This window comes from Poromitra crassiceps (assembly GCF_964638095.1).
Source record: "Poromitra crassiceps genome assembly, chromosome: 2".
Classification (NCBI taxonomy): Eukaryota; Metazoa; Chordata; class Actinopteri; order Beryciformes; family Melamphaidae; genus Poromitra; species Poromitra crassiceps.
Genome location: NC_139624.1, coordinates 28,102,606 through 28,126,819, shown reverse-complemented (window position 1 = coordinate 28,126,819; position 24,214 = coordinate 28,102,606). Strand labels below are relative to the sequence as shown.

Sequence of the window (24,214 nt, the reverse complement as noted above, 5' to 3'; positions counted from 1 at the left end):
TGTACAAGATCATCTGTGAATGATCAATCTCAAGATTATGGCAATTTAAGTTAAATACACATGGCATTGCATCAATATACAGTAGTTGCAACACTTCAGAAACTCAGGATATAGCCTACCACTGACTGAGTCGGAGAATGGGATATGTACAGTAGTAGGCTACACTGTGGGCGGTGCTCTCCTAACTTGTTTTGATTTTTCAGTTTGTTGGCAGCCTGGAGGTGGGGGTGGCTTCCCTGGGTGTCTGGGGCTGGCAAAGGGGCTCTTAGCCTGGGTATGGTGGCTGGCCTGGGTGTCTCTAGGCCCAGTCATAGACTTTTAGCCTCTCTGGTCTTAAGACATGTTAACTTGTGCCCCTGGGAATCCAAATAGACCAGCCTGTCTGGTCTTTGGAGATATTGCTCCAGGGGCAATGATACATTTCAATTGTATTCTCGTTACAGTATTTCAACTTTATTCACGAAATTTCGACTTTATTCTCAACATTTCGACTTTATTCTTGAAATGGAAACTATTTTTTTCCCCTCCTGTCATTGGAAAAAAAAATCCCTCTTTAATTTTTATTTTTCATCATGCATGGCCCTAAAACTCCATCGTAGTCACAATCAATTTGATGTAGTTTTTATTCAATCAGAAATACATATTATCTAATAAAATAGTCACACTGTAAAAAAAAAAAAAAAGTCCGTGGCAGCCGACATCTAAATAAAGGCTATTTCTCACCAATGTCTGTGATCCACAGCTGATTTTAGGATGTATCCAACGTTCACAATCACATTCCTGTATCTGAATGCAGCAGGCTCGTGTTTGCTGCTATAGCGAAATTATATGAAGTGACATAAAAAAACGAGTTGAAACGTTTATTTCAAGCTGCAGGAATGCAGGAAACTCTGAGAAATATGGACTTGAAAATCAATTTCGGAGTGGGGGGGTTTCGGAGTGGGGGGGTTTCGGAATGGGGGTGTTTCTGAGTGGGGGGGTGTCGGAATGGTGGTGTTTCGGAATCTGTGGGTTCCCCCCCCCCCCCTTTTCTATCGTCTTTGTCATGTCCTGTTTGTATTATGGAAAAAAAAAACATTATAGCAGGCTATGTGATTGTGACGCTGCTCTCTTTCAGGACAGCTCCTCGAAGCGACATGCTTGATCAACTGGTTGGTTTGGTCACTGGCACCATCTACTGGATGAAAATGTAACATAGAAAGAGATAGAATAAAACAGAAGAGAAGTACGCGACGCGTTCATGTGTTCAGTGTTGTGCGCGCTGCACATACACTTCCGGTTGCGTAACACTCGAAACTACCAACGCGTGTGTGTGTGAACGCGTAACGAAATTTCTCCAACACTGGTCACACGTGTACACGCTGGAAGTAGCTGTGCTACGCAGCTTGTTGTTACGCGTGATGTAGTTTGCGCACATCATAGTGCGCGTACGTGTGCACGCGTGACAAGATTGACTATGTTAAGTCACGCAGGCACACACACGTTGCTGCGCATGTGTCAGTGAATAGTGACGTCGATAGGACCCCATAGCGTGTGTGCGTGTGTGCGTGCGTGTGTGTGTGTGTGTGTGTGCGCATGCATGCGTGCATGTGTACGTGCCTGTGTCTGTGTGTGCCTGTGTTATGTGCCTGTGTCTGTGTGTGCATGTGAGGCCACCTGGCATTAACATGCGTTTTCTGCCATCAGATTGCAATCCGATGGCAGAAATGGTTGTTCTCTCAATCCGCATAAAGTTGCTGTATCCAGATTGAGAGGACACATTGCATTTACACTTGTGTTCAATGTGTGCACAATGCATCCCTGACCACCTCCGGAGGTGGTTTGGCCGATCAGATTGCAATCCTTCTTCAATGCGTTTTGGGGGTGTTTACACCTGTACTTTCAATTGATAAAACACAATCTGATTGCAATCTGATGGTAGAAAACGCATGTTAACGCCAGGTGTAAATGGACTCTGTGTTATGTGCCTGTGTGTGTGGAGGCCGAGAACTGGCAAGAGGCATTTTTTCTCTCAACGTAACGATCAGTCAGTCTAACAGTGGTTTTGTTAGGGATAAGTGATAAGTGATTCTGTCATGACATGACAAATTGATGCTTAGTTCTGGCTTGGTATTAGAAAAGGGGCCCCGAATGCACTAGCGCCTCCTCTGGTCGGTCGGGGGAACCTGTTCGGGGGCAAGGGAACTGGTGGGAATAGCGTGATCCTCCCACGTGCTACGTCCTACCGCTGAAGCTCCCACTGTCAGGTGAAAAGAGCTGGCTGTCTACTGCGCATGTGTTGGAGGAAGCATGGTGCTAGTCTACGGCTCTCTCCAGATCGGCAGAGGGTGGAGCAGCGACCAGGGCAGCAGGGGTAAAATTGGCCAACTTTGGGAAGAAAATGGGGGAAGGTCGGATAAAATATAAAATAAAAATAAAAGGGCTTTTGAACTACTGTACAGATGAATTGAAGTGTCCAAGCTAAGCATTTATGCACATATGTGTGTTGTTTAGATGCACATGAATTATTTATTTAGTTGTTTTGTTTTTTCAGACAAGGAGGAGGAAAGCTGGTTCTTACACTTCCTTTAGACCAGTGTTTCTCAACTGGTAGGTCGTGACCCAAAAGTGGGTCGCTGGGCCGCTTTGAGTGGGTCGCGGATGTGTTCATGGTTCTTGAGGATGCTGGCATCCACGGCCGACATTACTATCTTTCAGAGGCTCTAGCGTGCTCATTTGTAGCTAGAGTGAAGATTAGCTGGTATCATATAAGATAAGTGTCCGTCTGTGAGCAGAATTTTGTTCGGCCACAGCTACGTGCGATCGGGCTGAAACTTTCAGGAAGTGTAAAGAGCACCCCTGCGGTTGACCTGACGGAGCCGGATTTCTTTATTAGGTAATTGGCAGACTGGGGGGGTCTAACTCCCATGGAGGGGGGTGGGGTTCCAACTCCCACGGGTCCACTAGTAAAACTGAAAGACCTAAGGCATCCATTGGTACCAACCATTTCTTGCTTGCTTGTCGCTAAGGGGCCTAAATAATACTCCAAATTTAGGCAAACTTTTGGCAAGGCCATTTTCAGAGGAAAAATGTGGGTTGCTGTGAGGCTAGACCATTGAGTTATAATATGAATGGAGGGAGTGTCCCTATCTCCTCCCTGTATGTTTTTTTTAAGCCAAAATCCGGCCAGATCACTGAACCAGAGTCTGCGCAGTAGCGCCCTTGATTGAGAACCTCTGAGAGCTCCACGCCCCTCTGAACTTTCTTATGTAGAGCTGCTGTTTCTAGAATGCGCACAGTGCGTTGTGTATTTATATACAGTCTAGCTCTGTAAATATTACACTTTAAGTTGTAATATTTTTTGTCTCGCCAAAAGTAACCAGGAAGATTCCCACTATGAGATCAGTTTATCAAAATGACGCCTGTACGAAAATCAGATTTTGGTTGTCGGAGATTTTAGACCTCCGGCTGCTGCCTGCTGAGTGCTCTCAGCGCGGGCCGGAAGTGGAGGCAGGCCACACTCACTCACCCTCAGCCTCACTGGTCTGCCTCATTGCTGTGTTGATTAAGCTAGCCTAATGTTTTCGTGGCATTTTGATTAACTTTATGATTTAATTCCTTTTGGAGCAAATGTTGGTTTTACAATTCTAACCTTGACGCTTTACGCAACGTTGTTTGCTGGTAGTGTTGTGGGTACTGCAGCCTGTAACGTTCTCCGTTGTCAGAGAGTTGTATCAGCCAGACAAGTCAGACCTCCGGGCTGCTCTCAGCCCGCAAGAGGAGCCAGGGCTGCTTGGCTCAGCCTCTCACTGGGGGAAATTCTCGGATGAACAGCTCTGTGTTGATTAGCCTAATGTTTCCGTGGCATTTTGATTAACTTTATGATTACATTTCTTTTGGCGCAAATGTTGGTTTAATCTAACCGTGAGGCTACGTTGTTGTACCCGCCTGGTAGTGTGTGTAGGCATGCCAACCTAACGTTAGCCTAGACGTGAGCCAGGCTGCCTGGTCTATTGCCTGGTATATCGTTACTAAGAGAGGAGCTTGTGAAGAACGAACATCCCCACAGTCAAAGCATTTCCCCCAGATATGCATATAAAAACGTTTGTTGCTTTAATAGCCTACAAAAAATAAAACGTCTGTTTGTATGTGATGCTAATCCGTTAGCGATGAGCTAACGGTGCTTGTGTACTACTAGGCCTCATCTTATACCCGGGACGGGAGTTAACGTTATAAAACACATTTCCTGTCAGTTGGACAACCTGGTCAGTTCTGAAAATATGTGTATTATTGTGTTATTCCAGCTATCGTTATCGGTTGTTAAGTTATAGTAATATTAAGCCGATAAATAATGAAAAACAGCGGCTAACGCCATTGCTAGCCTGCATGTTAAACCCATTGTGTACCCATAACGTAGCTGGAGTAACACACATTGTAAAACACATTTTCTGAACTTACTTCAGTCGCCAACCAACTATTGGTCCTCGCGCACCTTTCTCAAAACAAAGTTATTTTTATTGCACTCCATTGATATGTCTGGTAGCCAGCACAGCCAACCCATGAGCCACCCCGACCTCCAGGCCTGCACTACCCAGGCTAAGAGCCCATCTCCCGGCCCCACACACGCAGCAGAGCCACCCGACCTCCAGGCAGCGTTACATAACGATGAAGCCGCGTGTCTTGTCTATGACGATAGATCTATACTGTGAAGAGCCTGTCCAGCCAATGACGGCTTGAGACTGGCTGCCACAGCTGTCAATCATCCATTTTTATCCCTTTTTATATGTCAAATAACTACTTAAAAACAAACTGATCAGAAAAATTACCACTTGCACAGGCATTAGCATGATAATAACTATCTAAAATGATACAAACCACCTTTGGAAAAAAATTATCTGACGTATACTGTGATTATTTCGGTTTTGATTTTCCCATCCACTAACATGGGGAGGCGGGCCTTGTGACCTAATACTGGATTCAGCCGCCAGAGCGGCGATCTAACATGCAGCGGCTTCACTGAACCAGTCTGATGCCCAGTCCATCTTATAATAGGTCCATGGGCTAGACCAGTTGAGAACCACTGCTTTAGACCTACGGACTGATTATTAAATGGATCCATGTAAAGTGTAGTTTTTATGATTACTTAACTGAAAGAGACTTAAAGCTATAGCTACTCGTCAGGAGCAGGTTGGGAGATCGACTGGCATAGCACTCAACCTGTAGCTGTAACTTAGCCTGGGTAAACCCAGCCTCCACGTGACCTCTATGTACTATCAGTCACCGATTTGTTGATTCTGAACGTTTTCAGGCATAGGGAGAGGGGCGGGAGTACCTCCCTTGATAGACAACTCCATCAGCCAACCAGCTTAGCACACATAGCACATGTGCAGTACAACAGATGACGTGATCACGACGTGCCCTTTATTATTAGCAAGGCAGCTAAGTGAGTGAAGTTGTCAAACTTCTCACACTGCTCACTCCTGAGGATAAAGAAAAGATGGGCTTTCTTGTCGACACGGTGCATAGAGTTGGCGTGCGACCATGACGCCAAGAGGCAACCTGGCCTGTCATTATGCAATTCACAAAGCTTCATGTTCATAATAAGATTTCCCCTAAAGGGAAACATTTTTGGAATTCACAAATAGATAATATAAACATAACGTAAAGCATGGTAAAGGTAAAGTCCCACTGATTGTCACACAATGTGTGAAATTTGTTCTCCGCATTTGACCCATCCCCTGGGGGAGCGGTGAGCTACAGCGTGCGCCGCGCTCGGGAATCATATGGTGATTTAACCCCCCAATTCCAACCCTTTGATGCTGAGTGCCAAGCAGGGAGGCAAATGGGTCCCATTTTTATAGTCTTTGGTATGACTCGGCCAGGGATCGAACTCACGACCTCCCAGTCTCAGGGCGGACACTCAGACCACAAGGCCACTGAGCTGTGCCCCTTTCAATTTTATGTTTCAAATAAGGTTAGAGAAACTCATTTTAAAATCTTGCACAATATATACCCATGTAACATACTCATTTCCAAATTTGTTGAGATAGATGTACTGTAAATTGCACACTGTGGAGCTGAGCCAGAATCAGTCATCATCTGTGTTTTTGAGACAGAGAAATATGTTCATAGCAAAACTGGTCACTCTAACAATTATGCCTAAAGTTATTATTACTACATTTGCGCGGGGTGACGTAGTTCTATTTACGCCTACGAGGGTGTATGCGTGTGTACCTCCGCTCCCGGCTCATTTGCCTGGAGAAAGAGGAGATGGCAACGTTTGCCGAGACTTTAGGCATAAAGACTCAGTACTCAGGTTGGAGCGTCATGAAGCGCCTCCGTTTATTATAAGGTGCTGCCTTAATCTGCCTGTGAGCGTCGCTCTGACGTCATCCGCCTGCGCTCCTTCCCTTCTAGACAGCACAACAGATAGCAGATAAATCGAGAGCCTACACTAATACCGACCATTGTAACATGAATGGACAACAATGAATGAGGCTGATTTGTCTAAGAGGATGCGGGCACTCACATATCAGCTGTCTGCTGTAGCCTGAAACCTCTGGGTGGTCGCGAACTCGGCCAGCTCCTGTCTGGTGGTTTGCAGGATGCATGCACAGTAACCTCTTGCGGTCAGTTGGTCGCAAAAATGGGACAAAGCAAAAGACAAACAACAGTGCACAACAAACTATAGCCTAACATAGGCTGGCAACAAGCTATCCTGCGGGCTGTGATCTTCTGTCTGGGCTTACTGAGACCTCTCGTTACACTTGTACACCACACTCATCACTGACAAACCAGCCATAACCCAATAGAAGTGAATAATGATCACATTTAAACGGGGAAAGGGGGTGATTGTAACATTAAAGTTACTCACTCCAATGTTAAAACCATGACACAATAAACAGTGCTGGTGTGGTTCCCTAATAATGAGATGAGAACATGAGGCATAACCATTTTCTTCACAGCCAAATCAATCAAATGAGGGCTGCCCACGAGTCCACAGACATCGGGCTCTATCTTCCCAAAAGCGCTAATTTAGCGTTTGCGCTCGTTAATGCCGTGCGCAATGCAAATTGGGGGCGGACACAAGCGCATGCCTGTGATAATTGTACTGGGCATTGGCTGCCACAAGCCAAAGCAGGCGTTTCAGTGCTAAAATGTGGTGATAGATGGCATTATGCTATCATCAGCAGCGCGCAATTACTTTGCGCTAAGGGCTTTGAAAAGGACCTCTTACGCGCAAATACCTCTCTGCGCTGGGTGCGGTGCACGGAGATTACGGCTGCGCTCCCAGCGCAGAGAGGTATTTGTGTAGTGGAAAGTGGAATTCCGTTTGGATATGTCATTACGCACAGCCTTGCCACACCAAGACATCAAATTATGCTGCTAAAATTGGGTATTAGCAGATAATTCAGTGAGGCAATCAACTATAACTCACAGAGAAACTTTTATCACATCGCAAAGAGGGACATTAATTGAGAAAACTTGTTGGACAATGGACATAGGCTATTTACCTTCATAACCACCCGGAGGGTCGTTGGCACCACAGACGATCTGTCAATAAGCTCTCTCTGTCCTCGCACGAGTGAGTACACTCTATTACGCATGGAGAGAATTACAGCATATTGCATGCCTCGCGCAAACAACCATTGCGAGATGGGAATCTGATTGGTTTTGATTGACATAATGCCCAGCCTTGCCTGGCCACGCCTGTGAATAATTCTGGTAGTTAAGACCGCCCAAATCCCGTTTGCGCAGGCATATTGTGGCGCAGATGATTTTGGCACGGCTCTAATTTGCGCTTGCGACACCTGCCGTGAACCTTTCCGCATCCCGGCCGAGAATTGCATCCCCAACATATTTCGGGGCTGTATTAACTTAGAAATCAGGGAGGCCACGTCTACCAGACAAACAGTTACATTTCTGTATAAATGATTACAAGTATGCTCCCATGAGGTGGGGATGCTTTTTTTTGCTGATTGGCAGGGGAGCAAAACTCGGCAGAACACCTGGCGGATGGCGCAAGGCAGAATGCCATCTTCCCTGCCTTAAGGCAAGCGCAAACAGGTGCACAAAGCGCTATTAGGGGATAGCGCCTGTCGGAAGATAGAGGCTATCATCTTCCCCAGCAGAACATGTGGATTCCTAGTCTCGCTTGCCAGCCTCCCCTCACTTCCATGAGAGGAGTCTGGCAGCGCTGGTCTCCTTTCTGGAATTGCGGAAAAAGTGTCCTTGGAAAATGTTCAAGGACACATGTTGTTGTTTCCAACAATCCAAATCTTTGTCAAAACTTCCCATTTTCAGCGTGTAGTTTCTGCCTTAGCTTGCTAGCTAGTTAGCGTTGTTTCGGCGGCCGGGGACATTTACAGCGGCACACAGGGAGGAGGGAGCGGAAGCCGCTCTGATTGACATGGATCGGAGCCAATGACAGAGCTTGTAAGCAGGGACCGGAAATCCAGCAGCGACTGAAATGGTCGCCTCCAATGGGAGAGCAGCTGTAGAGCAGGGGAGGGCTTATGCCAGCAGCCTGTTTCCATACAGCCAGACTCCTCTCATGGAAGGGAGGGGAGGCGGGCAAGCCAGACTAGTGGATTCCTGACTGCACTGCTATAACTATGGTTATAATACCTCTTGTTACAATGAAGTTTCATAATGGATTGCTGAAGGTTGAGTCTCCCACGGATCCAGATGACCAAATGTACACAAAGAAACAGTCATCAATAAAGCTCATGGCTTTTTACTCTTTGACCTGTGCCGCTGTTCAAGGATGTGCAAAACAGATTTTTCTTACATTTGTACAGTAGGCTACAGTAAAATTATTAGTTTAAAAACTTTTGTTGACTAAAAATCTCAAGTAACTTTTTATTGTTAAAAATGATTAAGTACAGCAACACTGATTACAATTAATTGGTCAAAGCTGGCAGTGCACATAACCTGGTTCAATAGCCTATTATCTACATCAAGTTTTGTAGATAAACACACACACTCCATGTAGACTGTACTCTGTTGAAAGTAATTTCCTGTTTAAAACTTTGTTTTAAATAACTTGTCTACTGTCAGTAAAATGTATTTTTCTTTTTCAGTTTTCTTGTCATGAACAATAAAGAATGGAATGTTTCCTTGTCATCTACATTTTAGTACTTTTCATTATATTTTTTGAACCTTTGTACTTTTGATTGCATTTTTCCCCTGTGTTAACCTACATGACATAAAATGAAACTTGAACTTGATAAAACAAATGAAGTATGGATCCCAGGAACTTGCAGGATTCCACTGTATGGAAATCAAATGTTGTGCACACATGATGAGGTTGATTAAGAATCAGAAGTACATAAAGTACATATTAAGTGTAAGGGGAAACAATAAGATAACAACACAGCTGTCAGCTGCTGTATTCCTCCTCGAAGGTACTTGTATGGCACTTTATCTTGATGCAGCCTCTTTCTACCACAGCAGGTGCAGACAAGACCTGTAAGGTTAGATAAGACAGGGAACAAAACATTCATGTTGTCAACATAGTTATAGCATGCAGCCCTACTGGAAACTATTCCTACATAATATGAAACGCTAGAGCTAGAGGGTTGCCAACCTTTTTTGGCTCGTGATTCTACCTTGATGTCGCAGAAATCTAGGGACCCGTGATATTCAAATTCCGATAATGTCATCAGTGACATCGTCAGTGATGTCACATAGTATGCTTCTTTTTTCCATCTGAATTCTGACTTTAATCTGAAAATTCTGACTTTATTTTGATAATCCTGATTTAAAGTTAGAATCTCAAAGATTTTCATCTAAATACAAAATAATAAATAAAACACCACACCATGTACACACAACATGTGGATTTCTGACTGCACTGGTATAACAATACCTCTTGTTACAGTGAAGTTTCATAATGGATTGTTGAAGGTTGAGTCTAACTGTTGTTGGACCAGACTTTAACATTAATTATATTGGTAATACAGCTGTCAGTATGGAGCTAAGGTAAGCTACTCGCCACTACATAAATAAACTAGTCCAAACAATGCAGAAACAACAGCTACAACAACAACAACAACAACAACAACAACAACAACAACAACAACAACAACAACAACAACAACAACAACAACAACAACAACAACAACAACAACAACAGTAGTTTTGCTGGAAGTGTAAATAACTTAACCAAAATGTAGCCTAAGTGAAAGAGAAGATGTAATGACTAAATGTCAAATTTGTATTTGTATTTGCTGTAGCTCGTTGAGATCAGCCGACGTAGCCTATGCATCTAGCCCACTAATTTCCTTCATTTTATGGACGTAGCGCTCCTTTGCTTCATTGTTGAACTTCTCTCGGTAAGGAATCCGATGCCAGGATATTTCACCACTTTGCTTTCATCAAGGCCTCTGGACTCGCATACACTTATAGCTGTTTTCACTTAATACTTTTCAACACGAACGCTGTTTGCCTGCATAGCCGTAGTAGTAGCTAACTCCAAGAGACGAAATCCGAATGCTAACACTGACGCAGCCGTTACAAGTCATTGACAAAGATGCACTCTCTGATTGGCAGATCACGGCAGGAGCTGATGGTGTCAGTCACGCCGTCACTCATTGGCTGCGATTCTGTGAGTGCAATCGGCCTCGCGGGGAAAGAAGCTCTGAATAGACAAGCTTCCAGACAAACATTACATTACAGGCATAGTCTGTGACGTCACGTTGAAGTCTGGGTTCACCCAGGCTAGCTGTAACTCAGTCAGTCTCAGTAAAACGATTACAATGTTCCTAAACCATGGTTTCTGTTTTTCTTTCTTTATAAATGACAATAAATAATGCTGTGACACCCTAGTAACAATCAAATTAAGATAAGTGTGGATATATTTGGCTCCCCTAGTGGCATGGCACTAATAGTGCGATCTGGGCAATTGCACTGTCTGCCCCACCCACGCACCGGCACTGGGTGCGACCCTTGTGTAGTCTCTCAAGACTGTTCCCTCTCTCCCTCACTCCCCCCTCTTCTCTCCCTCCCCTCTCTCCCCCTTCTCTCCCTCCCCCTCTAATCGCCCTCCCCTCTCCCCCTTCTCTCCCTCTCTCCCTCCTCTTCTCTCCCTCCCCTCTCCCCCTTCTATCCCCCCCTCCTTCTCTCCCTCTCTCTGCCCCTCTTGTCTCCCTCCCCCCATTCTCTCCCCCTCCCTCTCCAGGTACATGCTGGGTCTATCAGTGGTCCCAGCTGTGCTGCAGTTCCTGGGGTTCCTCTTCCTGCCGGAGAGCCCTCGCTGGCTGATCCAGCACGGCCTGACCCAGAAGGCCCGCCGCGTGCTCAGTCAGATCCGAGGCAACCAGAACATCGACGAGGAGTTCGACAGCATTAGGAACAGCATCGAGGAGGAGGAGAAGGACAGTGGAGGAGGTGAGGAGAGGAGGAGGACAGTGGAGGAGGTGAGGAGAGGAGGAGGTGAGGAGGAGAAGGACAGTGGAGGAGGAGCGGAGAAGGTGAGGAGAGGAGGAGGTGATGATAGGTGGAGAAGGACAGTGGGGGAGGTGAGGAGAGGAGGAGGACAGTGGAGGACGTGAGGAGAGGAGGAGGACAGTGGAGGTGAGGAGAGAAGGAGGTGAAGGACAGTGGAGGAGGTGAGGAGAGGAGAAGGACAGTGGAGGTGGTGAGGAGAGGAGGAGGACAGTGGAGGAGGTGAGGAGAGGAGGAGGAGGACAGTGGAGGAGGTGAGGAGAGGAGGAGGACAGTGGAGGAGGTGAGGAGAGGAGGAGGAGGACAGTGGAGGAGGTGAGGAGAGGAGGAGGACAGTGGAGGAGGTGAGGAGAGAAGGAGGCAAAGGACAGTGGAGGTCCTACTTTAACATCCCTGCACTTTACCTTTATATCAGATGTGAATGTGTGTGTGTGAATGTGAACAGAGCACTCCTGAAAAAGATAGCATTGCTCTCAGTGAGACTCCCCCTGTCCTCTCACCACCTTCCTTGGACTTTCTCCCCTTGAAACATTTCAATTTCTGTCTGGAATAGCAGAATATACAGCAAACGACAAGCGCCTGTAATCCAGTCCATACTACAATTACTTTGGATATGAAATGAAACAATGACTGAACATGTTAAATATCTACGAACTACAGATAATAATCATGTTTCCTGATTTTGTGTGTTTACATTTGGACAGAGAACGATTATATCCCATTATCTCAGTCATCATTCTGTTGTAAGTCTTAATTGGCCTTACTCGTCTCGACCTGATACACTGTTTGCTTCCACCGCAAGTTTCCTCGCCTCCGCCCACAACTGGTCGTCATAGCGACCGCATATCTGCCCTTCGCCCATAACGACCACATATCTGCCCTCCGCCCTCCATTTGTATAACATTAAATGAACACACGGAAATTTTAACAAACTGTAGATGTAAAATGAATGGCGGATGAAATCCCTTGGTTGTATGTTGAATGCAGCAGAGGACGTGACTTTAGCCGGCGTGACTTTGGTGCTGCAGTCAGTATTCACTGCCATACCAGGAAGTAGGCTATAACATATAACGTTAAAATTAAATCCATACACTGAACTTTTAAACTGGTTATGAAATACTGGTGCCTCTATATGACCTACATGGGCAAATGAGACCATCGGCTAGGAGAATGGATATCAATTTGTTGTTATTACATGCATGTGGTGCACGGGGGGGACGGGGGTTATGCTACAGGGAGAAGGGAAGCCACTCCCACCATGAAAATACGCGGCTCCGCTAAACCCCCACCTCCGGCCTAGCGGAGCCGTAGACGTAACACACAACTGCAAGGGGTTCCCGAGCAGCTGACTTTTCTCTCTCAAAACAATTGAAACCCACCGTCATGTTAACACGTTCACTGCCATTGACGTATTAATACGTCAAAAATAATCCAACGGTTGACTGCCAATGACGTATTAATACGTCAAAAAAATGATTTTTTTTTTTTTGACCGTGGGATGTGCATCTAACCCTTTTACATCTCTTATATAATTATTGGAGCCACCGAACGTTTACAACCCATTCCACCGAGCCACTAAGTGGCGACAGTGCCCTCCTGACTAGAGGAAGGCAAGCAAAAAGCAGCCATTCTCATGAAAATGGATGGGGGAAAACGCTTTCGTTTTCGCGCTGATTGCTGGCGAAGCGGGATTGCAAATTTGCATAATAGATTACAGGTGGAACACACTTTGAAACACGCAGCATAAATATGACCAGAATCGCAAAAGCTTCTCTCAACCAAAACTCCAAGAAGCGAGCGAGTCCATCCAGACTTCCTCAAACAGCGGCCGTGCAGACAGGCACAGGACAGCAGCAAAGCAGTGAGACTGGTGACAAGCTTGTGACGGCCGCTGCAGCCAAGAAGAACGCCCACGGAGGGAGGAGTTGGAAGCAACTCTCCCTCTCGCTCTCTCCCTCTCTCTCTCTCTCTCTCTCTCTCTCTCGCTCTCTCTCTCTCCCTCCCTCCCTCCCTCTCTCTCTCTCTCTCTCTCTCTCGCCCTCTCCCCCTCTCACTAGGATTAAACCTAGTGCGTCTCCGGGAGAGAGAGAGAGAGGGAGGGAGAGCGAGAGGGAGGGAGAGAGAGAGAGAGAGAGAGGGAGGGAGAGCGAGAGGGAGGGAGAGAGAGAGAGAGAGAGAGCGAGAGGGGGAGGGAGAGAGAGAGAGAGAGAGCCAAAAATGAATGGTTAAAGTGACTGTTCTATCGAATTTCACAAAAAGCCGTTTATCTCTGAATAATTTTTCTGACGCTGAAACCATGCTGTATTCAACTGCTAATGCTTACATAACTACTAACTCTACAAACTAACTCTTTTAGATAGAGAAAGCACACATTCTATTAGTTCTTTTGAGATAGTGTGTGTTCACAAAATCTTAGCAGAAAAGAATCCTCGGGTCTTGAAAGATGAGCCAGAATCCTCAAAAAACCCCTCTGGCAGAAGCTAACTACAGTAAAAAAAAAACGTCTGGCAGTGAATGTGTTAAGACTGAGCAGCATCGATTTTATTTCACTAGAGCTGAAGGCTGATGGAAATAACAGAAGATAAGGTAAGTGCCACTAAACTAGTGTCCAGCATTGACAGTAGACACAGTAAACATGATTCTGCCTGACCAATCAGTCGTCTGCGGTGTTTTCACGTCACCGTATGGTACCGGCTGGAACCTCGACAGAGGTGGTAGGCTACTAAAAGTAGCACGACTCAACCCTGTCCCGGTTTTTGACTGGTGGAATGATACAAAAGAGCGAATCGAGCCAGGCGGGGTCGCGCTAATACCAGCGATGGAAATGGACGCTATGTATTTTCAATTACATAGCAGTTTGTCTGCAGAGCTTGTACAGTATGTCTGTGGAGCAGAGGAGAGAGGAATGAATGAGAGGAGAGAAGGAGAGAGGAGACAAGGGGATAGGAGAGAGGAGCAGAGAGGAGAGGAGATAGGAGAGGAAAGGAGACGAGGGGATAGGAGAGAGGAGAAGAGGAGAGGAGGAGATTGGAGAGAGGAGAGGAGAGGAGAGGAGAGGAGAGGAGAGGAGAGGAGGAGAGGAGAGGAGAGGAGAGGAGTGGAGTGGAGAGGAGAGGAGAGGAAATTGGATTTCCCCTGCAACTAATCAACCTCGACAACAGAGAACACCATGTCTCTGGAAGGAGTGGCATCCACAGATCCCCTGAGTCCATCTGACTGGCCTCTATTACACACACACACACACACACACACACACACACACACACACACATTTCAGTCGGAGTGAAGGGAAATCCCTTTCCACGCCCTGCATTACTTACTTTACTTGCGCCTATCGCTCCTGGAGGAGCATAGGCCGTCGACAACAGTTCGCCAGAGTCCTCTGTCCTGTGCTTTTCTTTCCAGCTGTTTCCATGTCAGTCCGCTCTGTGTGATGTCTGTCTCCAAGTCCCTGCGCCAGGTGTTCTTGGGCCGGCCTCTCTTCCTTTTGCCTTGGGGGTTCCATCTAAGGGCCTGTCTGGTGGTGCTGGTGCTTGGTCTGCGCAGTGTGTGGCCGATCCATCCCCACCTTCTTCTCCTTATTTGTTCTTCCACTGGTTGTTCGTTCGTTCTCTGCCAGAGATCGTTGTTACTGATGGTATCTGGCCAGTGGATGTTCAGGATCCGCCTCAGGCATCTGTTGATGAATGACTGCACTCTAGTCATTGTGATCTTAGTTATCCTCCACGTCTCTGATCCGTATAGGAGTACTGGCTTGATGTTGGATTTGAAGAGTCTGATCTTTGTCTGCTGACTGATTACCTTGGAGCTCCAGATGTTCTTTAGTTGGATGTATGAGGCCCTTGCCTGGCTGATTCTTGCTCTGACATCTGCCTCTGTGCCACCCTTCTTGTCGATGATGCTACCTAGGTAGGTGAAGGATTGTACTTCCTCAAGTGCTGTTCCCTCCAGGTCCACTGGGTCTTCGTTGCTTGTGCCGATCCTGAGTATTTTGGTCTTTGCCTGGTGGATGTTGAGGCCTAGTTGTGTTGAGGTGTCTGCCAGTATGTTCGTCTTCTCCTGCATCTGTTGTCGACTGTGGGATAGTAGGGCAAGGTCGTCTGCGAAGTCCAGGTCGTCCAGTTGTGTTGTCAGTGTCCACTGGATCCCGTTCCTCCTCTGTGCTGTTGTGGTCTTCAATATCCAGTCGATGGCCAGGAGGAAATGGAAAGGGGACAGTATACCGCCTTGCCTTACTCCGGTCTTCACTTGAAAGCTTCGTGTGAGCTGTCCGCTATGTATGACTCTGCAGGTCATTCCTTCATAGGAGTTCCTCATGATGTTGACAAGCTTTACTGGTATGCCGTAGTGTCGAAGCAATTTCCAGAGGGTGTTTCTGTGGAGGCTGTCAAATGCCTTCTCGTAATCTACGAAGTTGACGTATAGTGGAGAGTTCCATTCCAGTGATTGCTCAACTATGATTCGGAGGGTTGCAATCTGGTCCACACATGATCTATTGGGCCGGAAGCCTGCCTGCTGGTCTCTCACCGCTCTCCTTATTCGTTCGAGGGGGATTCGGTTGAAGATTTTGCCTGGCACTGATAGAAGCATGCACGCCCTGCATGTCACACTCAAATGCCTGTGAAACAACAACGCTAGCTAACCAGCTCGCAACCTACATGCTGAAAATTGCAAGTTTTGACGGTAAAGCAGGCCTGCTTGGTACTTTCGGTTTAGGGTAATAAAGATAGTCTTTTTCCCGCTACCAGAGTGAGGAGCCAGACTCTCTCCTGTGCTGGCACAGCGCAAACCCGAGATCGTGTGGCAAGCGAGACTAAGGTACAACTGAAGTGACACTAAGCAAAGTAGCCTGTGTGTTTGATTTAGAGCCTAGGCCAGGTCAATTCCTACTCAGGCAGCACAAGGATGCATTTTAAGGAGAGGATAAAGCCTGATGTCCACTAGCTCGGTTCTGGCTCTTCGATACGGAAGAGGAACGTCCTGTGCTGCATCGGAGCCACTCCGGAACATAATTCAATGTACACCGGCTGCATCACTACCTTGCGTCAGTTCAGCACTCAGCTCCATGCTTCTGCGTCAAAATATTGCATTTCCACACACTTGTGGGAGAGATGCGGGTGCGTGAAAAATAGACCAGATGTGGAAAACGAACGGAGCGGCAGAAACGGACGGCTTCCGCACAGGAAACCAAGCCGCATCTGCACCCGGTGGACATTGACAGATGATTTTAATCAAATAGCAGATGATTGTCATTAAATGACAACTGTGGCCAATGCGCTGTGGCTGTGCCATTGTGTATGGCAAAAAACGTCACGAGAATATTATGAATATGTAGTTTGTAATTACCTACCTATACATGACCTAAAATAGTTAACTACTGAAAAGCTACTGAGATTTGAATGTAGTTAAACTACAACCCAACTGCTGCAATTTGTAGTTACACTAGTAATTGAACTACATGTAGTTAACAACTCCTCAACACTGGTGTTCACACCTGGGAAAACAAAGCATCGTGCCCCTTCCGTGACATGTTGGTTACCATGGAAACAACACTTCTCGCTTTCGCTTTCCTCTTACCTCAGACATAACGGTGATGATGTGTCACCCTCCCATCCTAACCCTTTACACTCTCTCTCCCTCACATGCATGTGCACACTCACACACCACCCTCCCATCCTAACCCTTTACACTCTCTCTCCCTCACATGCATGTGTACACTCACACACTCACCCTCCCATCCTAACCCTTTACACTCTCTCTCCCTCACATGCATGTGCGCACTCACACACCACCCTCCCATCCTAACCCTTTACACTCTCTCTCCCTCACATGCATGTGCGCACTCACACACCACCCTCCCATCCTAACCCTTTACACTCTCTCTCCCTCACATGCATGTGTACACTCACACACCACCCTCCCATCCTAACCCTTTACACTCTCTCTCCCTCACATGCATGTGCACACTCACACACCACCCTCCCATCCTAACCCTTTACACTCTCTCTCCCTCACATGCATGTGCACACTCACACACCACCCTCCCATCCTAACCCTTTACACTCTCTCTCCCTCACATGCATGTGCGCACTCACACACTCACCCTCCCATCCTAACCCTTTACACTCTCTCTCCCTCACATGCATGTGCGCACTCACACACCACCCTCCCATCCTAACCCTTTACACTCTCTCTCCCTCACATGCATGTGCGCACTCACACACCACCCTCCCATCCTAACCCTTTACACTCTCTCTCCCTCACATGCATGTGCGCACTCACACACCACCCTCCCATCCTAACCCTTTACACTCTCTCTCCCTCACATGCATGTGCGCACTCACACACCACCCTCCCATCCTAACCCTTTACACTCTCTCTCCCTTACATGCATGTGCGCACTCACACACCACCCTCCCATCCTAACCCTTTACACTCTCTCTCCCTCACATGCATGTGCGCACTCACACACCACCCTCCCATCCTAACCCTTTACACTCTCTCTCCCTCACATGCATGTGCACACTCACACACCACCCTCCCATCCTAACCCTTTACACTCTCTCTCCCTCACATGCATGTGCGCACTCACACACCATAGGCGCCAAGTGGGGGGAAGGGAACAATTTGTCCTCCCAAATATGAGAGCGTGTGGGGGGGAAAGAGAGGAGTGTACTGTATATATACCACCTTCTGACCATTTGTGTAACACTTAGGGTGTTGAGTCATAGTCTATTTTTTATGTCTTTATTGAATCTTTAAAAACTGCATGTTTAACTAAGAATAGGCTAATGATTATTTCCACCCACCACTTGAATTTGGTTACTTTCTTGGCAAAAGTTAGGAAGGAAGAAGGCATGCTGGGAAATATGTGTGTTTGTTTAATGCGGTCCAATGGCATTGCTCTCTGTCAGAACTTGCGTGGATGTCCTGACGTTGGTTTCGTAGCAAAAGTTAACAGATAAGTTAACAGCAGACATCAGGTTTAGCAAGCCCAGATTGCGGTGCTCAAAGACAACTGCTAAACTGACAACATTGGATTAGGTTTTGGTTGGCTTTGATAGCTTGTTAGCTTGAATGCTGTTGTGTTTGTGCTCCTGAAATGTCAGGCTCATCTGAAAAGAAGGAGTGTGTGGAAACAAGCGCCCACATCACTCCAAACTGTGATGATGCCTTGTCAAGCCCGAGTCAATGAGCTCTGATTACTGCCTTTTCACAAAGAGAGGATGGGAGAGAGAGCGAGACAGAGAGGAGGGAGACAGAGAAAGAGAGAGGCAGAGGGAGGAGAGAGAGGAAGATAGAGAGACAAAGAACAGAGCAAGAGAGAAAGTGAAAAATGGAGCAGCAGCAATGATGGAGAAGCAATATTGTGGCAATATTGCAGGGCAATTCTGTCAGCCATTATATTGCCATTTTCCATGAGAAATGTCACGGCGCACTGTATTGGACACATTGATTTCTTTGGCCCGCTTGTTGCTAACAATTCCAGTTTCAGGCAACACTGCCCATGACTCAGACTTCACCTTATAAAACAAAATAGGGCATCTTCTGTTAAAGCAGCATGTGAGTTATGGAAATCAGTCTTTAGAAAAATACCAGAGCAATCAGGTAAATGCAATCTAAGTTTTCTTTCTCTTTGGAGTATGGCACATGACAATTCATTGATTGACCAGACAGCACACTATGTTGAGATTAAATTTATTTATTTTTTTTTTATTTTGTAACTTGTAATGACACTGAGATAATGTGGATTTCGTTCCCATGTCAAACAACAGGCCGCTAAATTGGTGAAAGAAAACTCAATGACAAGCAACCTCTGACATCAATTCATACAGTGTCTTTTCTGTGAATAAGCATCACATCACCGGTGATTTTAGTAGGCAAACAGCCACAGAGGATAATCAAGATGTGTGAGGATACAGTATTGTTAAGAATGCATGTAGCTTGTGATGAAGGCTATAAATGCAGAGAATGCTCAGATTAATATAAAAGTACACAGACTTCATGGTTCATTAAGCCGTTACACAGAATCATAATCACATAAGAAATGACTGTCAACCTCACAACTGCGAATGCCTCAGAAACGATCAATCGGTCCAATATAGAGCATGTTTCATATTCATTTGTTTATTACTGTAGCTGCCATTATTGTCGTTTCACCCTAGGCTCTGTGTGTGTGTGTGTGTGTGTGTGTGTGTGTGTGTGTGTGTGTGTGTGTGTGTGTGTGTGTGTGTGTGTGTGTGCGTGCGTGCGTGCGTGCGTGCGTGCGTGCGTGCGTGCGTGCGTGCGTGCGTGCGTGCGTGCGTGCGTGCGTGAGCGGGTGTGTGTGTGTGTGTGTGTTCATGGCAATTGGCTAAAAGGGGCAGAGGGTGGGCAAATGCAGGGTGGCGGAGGCAGAGTGGGGTGGGCTGCCCCTGTCATCCTGCATTTTGGAAATTCACATGGTGGCAGCTATTGCGAATTCACGCTTGTTTCAATTTGAAGGGAATTGTTTTGCCGGTAGTTATGGCCCAAAGCAATCCCCTCTTTTAACCTGCTGTTCCATTTGACTCTGCGTTTAACCATCTGTTTTCAGGTAATTGAATGGTGTCAGCTGTCAGCAAAAATGTGCTGCATTTCTGGATGATGAATTATGTGCCATTACAACTGCCTCTTGCTGTAGGAAACACACACACACACATGCCTGAGAGGTACCGCTAAAGAGTGTTAGCATCCTACTTTATCGCCTAGTCCTAATTCTCCCACTGATCATTGAAGGATGGCTTTACCGTTAATGAACCCACTTTGTATCATTAATAATCTCGGTAATATAAGCACATGGGCAGTGTTTACCTTCTCTCTCTGTTTTCCTCATGGAGATCTCCCATTTCCTCCTCTGGCAAAGCGCTCCGTTCTGACGCGTTTTACGTCACAACGTGTCACAACGGCGTGATTTCTAACCCCACATAGGATAAGCAATAACCACGCCCTGTGGCGCTGGGATTGACCAGGAGCATTGAAGCTTGGGACTAAAGCACCTGGGGTTTTTCATCTTTTAAAATAAAGATGTTTAAAAAACTATTGCTTGTTACATTTTCGGTGCTGTACCTTTTCTCTGGGTAAGAATTGAGCTTGAAATTAACGATATGATACATTATATTATATGAGCTATGAACGTGAACACAACACCGTTTATATTATTGCATGTTTTTGTAGATTGTGTACATTGTGTAGATTACAATTATTATGCTTATTATTACTATGCTAAGGTGACCATAATTAATTTCAATGTCCGCTCTCAATGTCCGCTCTCGAAATCGCTGTCCGTTCTCAAGAGCTATTCAGTTGGTTCATGAAATCGCTGGGCTGCGTGCCCTCCAGTGTTGCTCCTGGCCAATCCTGGCACCACAGGGCGTGGTTATTGCTTATCCTATGTGGGGTTAGAAATCACGCGTCACAACGGAGCTGCGGAAGTTCTGCTGGAGACGTGGAATCTGCTCCGAGGGTTATTGTTTATTTTTATTTTTTAAGTATGCGCACATCCGCAGAGAATCGCATTGAGAGCTGGCAGGCAGACAGGAGCAGGTAAACGGAGAGAGAAGGTAAAGGCTGCCCATGTGCTTATATTACAGAGATTATTAATGATGCAAAGTGGGTTAATTACCGGTAAAGCCATCCTTTAATAATTCAGAGTACTGTATTTGAACATTTATGATCAAATGTCGCTGCTACCTAACGTTATTCAACTCGCTATCTCAGCTTCTATGAGCTGAGCGGACTAGCTTCCCTTCCACCATACCGGCTCGTATCCAAGGTCCGTCCTAATTACTGGAACAGCAAACAACGTTTCCATTGCATGAGAAGCTGACGAGATGGTAACGCTTGTTCCAGGTATTAGTCGTTTTCCCAAGTGTTGCTAGGTAAACAGAGTTATGGCTTGTGGGAAGAAAATAGATTTTGATTGCTAAACTTGCAGCAAAAATTCACAAATACTTTTATTTTATATTGTTGGCAAATGATTATGGTATAAGCAGGATAATCAACTCCTAGGTGTGCATTATGTAAGGGATAATGTATAGTGAGGCGGTGATTACGGGGGAAATAATGACCGACAGGTGAATGATTGAGCCCGACGCGCAGCGGAGGGCTTAATGATTCACCTGAAGGTCATTATTTCCCAGTAATCACCGCCTCAATATACATTATCCCGCTTAGAACACGGCCTACAACTAAATCATTCAATAATCTGACAAAAATAATTATTCAAATAGATTTTTTAATAGCGTTTTCAACAACAAAGCGGTTTAATTCGTAATTGGCACACAAGACACCACAGTTGCAACTGGTTGGCCTAATTAGTAGTGTCTGCTGCTAAGGTTCTTATCAACTGATTAATCCAGGTGTGGCAGAGCAGCGGTCGGTTGTCGAGAAATAATGACCGGTGAATCTTGTTGATTGACCAATCAGAATCGAGTAAACGATGTTAATGCACTTCCTGCAGCGTCGGCTGGTTATTTGCCTCCACGTCGTGCATTAAAATCGTATAACGCACACCTAGTCGTTCATTATCCCTTACTTAATATGGACACAACCCCGCCGTTCGGCACAGAAAGTCCCTTTTGACCATCCATTGGTTGAATACAGATTAAGATAGATAATGATGCAATGAACTATACTGAATGCTGATTAAAGATATTATAAGATTTTAAGCTGCACCACAATGGTAAAAGAGCACTGTGTCTGCCTTTTTCAAAAAGTGTACCATGGTTCAAGTCGCCAAAAAAGCCTAAATGAGTGTAGTCATTGTTATGCGCTCCCCCCTTATTGTATGTTTCTCACTCCTAACATTATTTTCTCTCTGCTCCACTTAGTTGTCATGCCTCTGGTTGCTAAGGCCTGGTTGCTAAGCTGATCCCACTCTGCTGCTCATGCCTGGCTCAGCTGATCCTCCTCTCCATTCCAGTGGCATTGCTTATGCCTGGACTCAGCTGATCCTCATCTGTTAATCATAGATCTCATTCATAATTTGTGGCAGCTTCAGTCATTCTCTCTCCCTCTCTCAGCTCAACACCTCTACATGCTGGTGGCAGCAGCATGTGGCTGGTTTGTTTTGATACTTTGATTTGCTTTCTTTGATTTATCCTTTCTTTACTTTGGGAAAGGTGGGTATGGTGGTTTAGTTTTCGCGGCTTTGTTTCTACAGTTTAGTTTGTCATGTTTTGTAGTTTAGGGTGGTGCCTGGTCCGCCGGCCGTGTGTCGGCCAGTGTGTGCCCGCTCTTTTGTTCTGTTTGGCTGTCCCACCTGACCCCTTTGTTATTTTGGTTTTTCTAGAGAGCTAATTTTTGAGTTGAAAAATAAAAAAACTATTTTTTTTAGTGCTCTTTTTTTCCTCTTCAGTTACACATATATCGTGATGTATCGTACATGAAATTTCCTGCAATGCATTGATTATGGCAAAATCACAGCATCGTGATACCATTGTTATCAAGGGCCAAGTAGTGTGATACTATCATATCGTGCGTTACTCTGCATTTCCCACACCTAGTTCCCACCTGCATGTTTTATTAGGAGCAGTCAGCTCCCATCCAAGTGTCACTATTCACCGACGAGAACGGGATTCACCGTTTCAATCTCAAATAAGGCTTAATTGAATCTAAAGATGCTGGATCCATTATTGTCTTCTCTGCTAATCTACTTTTCAATAAATACGCATTCTGCTCAATTGTTTTTTCTATCCTCCCTTTTAGCTCCAGCTCTTTGCACCTGTGGGAGATGCGTGTGCCATAACAAACCCAAATTGCCTTCTTGATGAATATGTTTGCAATGGTAATATGGGCAAATGTATTTGGTGTAAGACTATTGAAGATGCAGCACTTCTTCCCACGTCATGGTCGGTATTAACAGCGTACCGAAAGGGTGGGGCAGAGGAAAATGACACTGAACCAAAGTCCCACCTGGGAAATTAGCAGAGAATACAAGGCAAAGCCAGTCGCTCCTGATGAAAGCAAAGAGGGGAGATTAGGGAATTTTCTTTCTCTTTGCTCCAGTAGGAATGGGGTTCTATCTGCTTAGTCCAAAGTAAAAAAGCATACAACTCCAGATCCTTGTTATCCATTAATCTGTTGTTGCAACAGATGTTTATCTATTCGCTGGTTGCAGACTTTTATCAGGCATATAGGTTCACAGTAGGGACATTTAAACGGAAATTTTAATGGCGACTAGTTGACTAGTCTATAAGTAAGAAAACACTCAAAACAGCCAAAACTTTCATCTACTAGGCTCAGCCGCTGCGCGGCCTGCCCATCCTGCAACTCGCCGAGCTGGCCCTGCAGCTTGCATACGCAGCTCGGCTGCTGTGTGGCCTTGCCTGCCCTATTGGCGTGCGCGCAATATCTCCCTCTCTCTCGCCCTCAGTCTCTCTGCTCAGAGATGGGAAAAGTATCCACATTCTGTACTTAACTAGAAGTACAGTTACTTGTGTAAAAAACGACTGGTAAAAGTAGAAGTACCGATTCAACTATTTCCTCAAGTAAAAGTAAAAAAGTACAGGCTCTGAAATGTACTCAAAGAGTAAAAGTAAAAAGTATTTTTACCGGATGTTTCACGATTCGCGATCACGATCACGATTTCAGACGGACAAGCCCGTCTTTATTGTCACACGATTACAATCAACACATGCACGGAGGGCCACAACACACACATGCTGACGGTGGCCGGTGAAATTTGTCCTCTGCATTTAACCCATCCTGGCTTTGTCCTTTCCTCCGGGGGGCAGGCCAGGAGCAGTGGTCGCTTTCTCGTACAGCG

At 45.8% G+C, this 24,214-nt stretch overlaps 1 protein-coding gene across 1 annotated transcript in view; it reads left to right on the top strand.

Annotated features, from left to right (window-relative positions):
- Positions 1-24,214, top strand: part of LOC310790618 (proton myo-inositol cotransporter-like) — a gene marked incomplete at both ends in the record, with an annotated part of 98,073 nt that overhangs the window by 26,188 nt on the left and 47,671 nt on the right. The window contains one exon of the mRNA XM_083652332.1: positions 11,162-11,370. Coding sequence (XP_083508458.1) covers positions 11,162-11,370 — 209 coding nt within the window. The remainder of the gene's footprint in view (positions 1-11,161; positions 11,371-24,214) is intronic.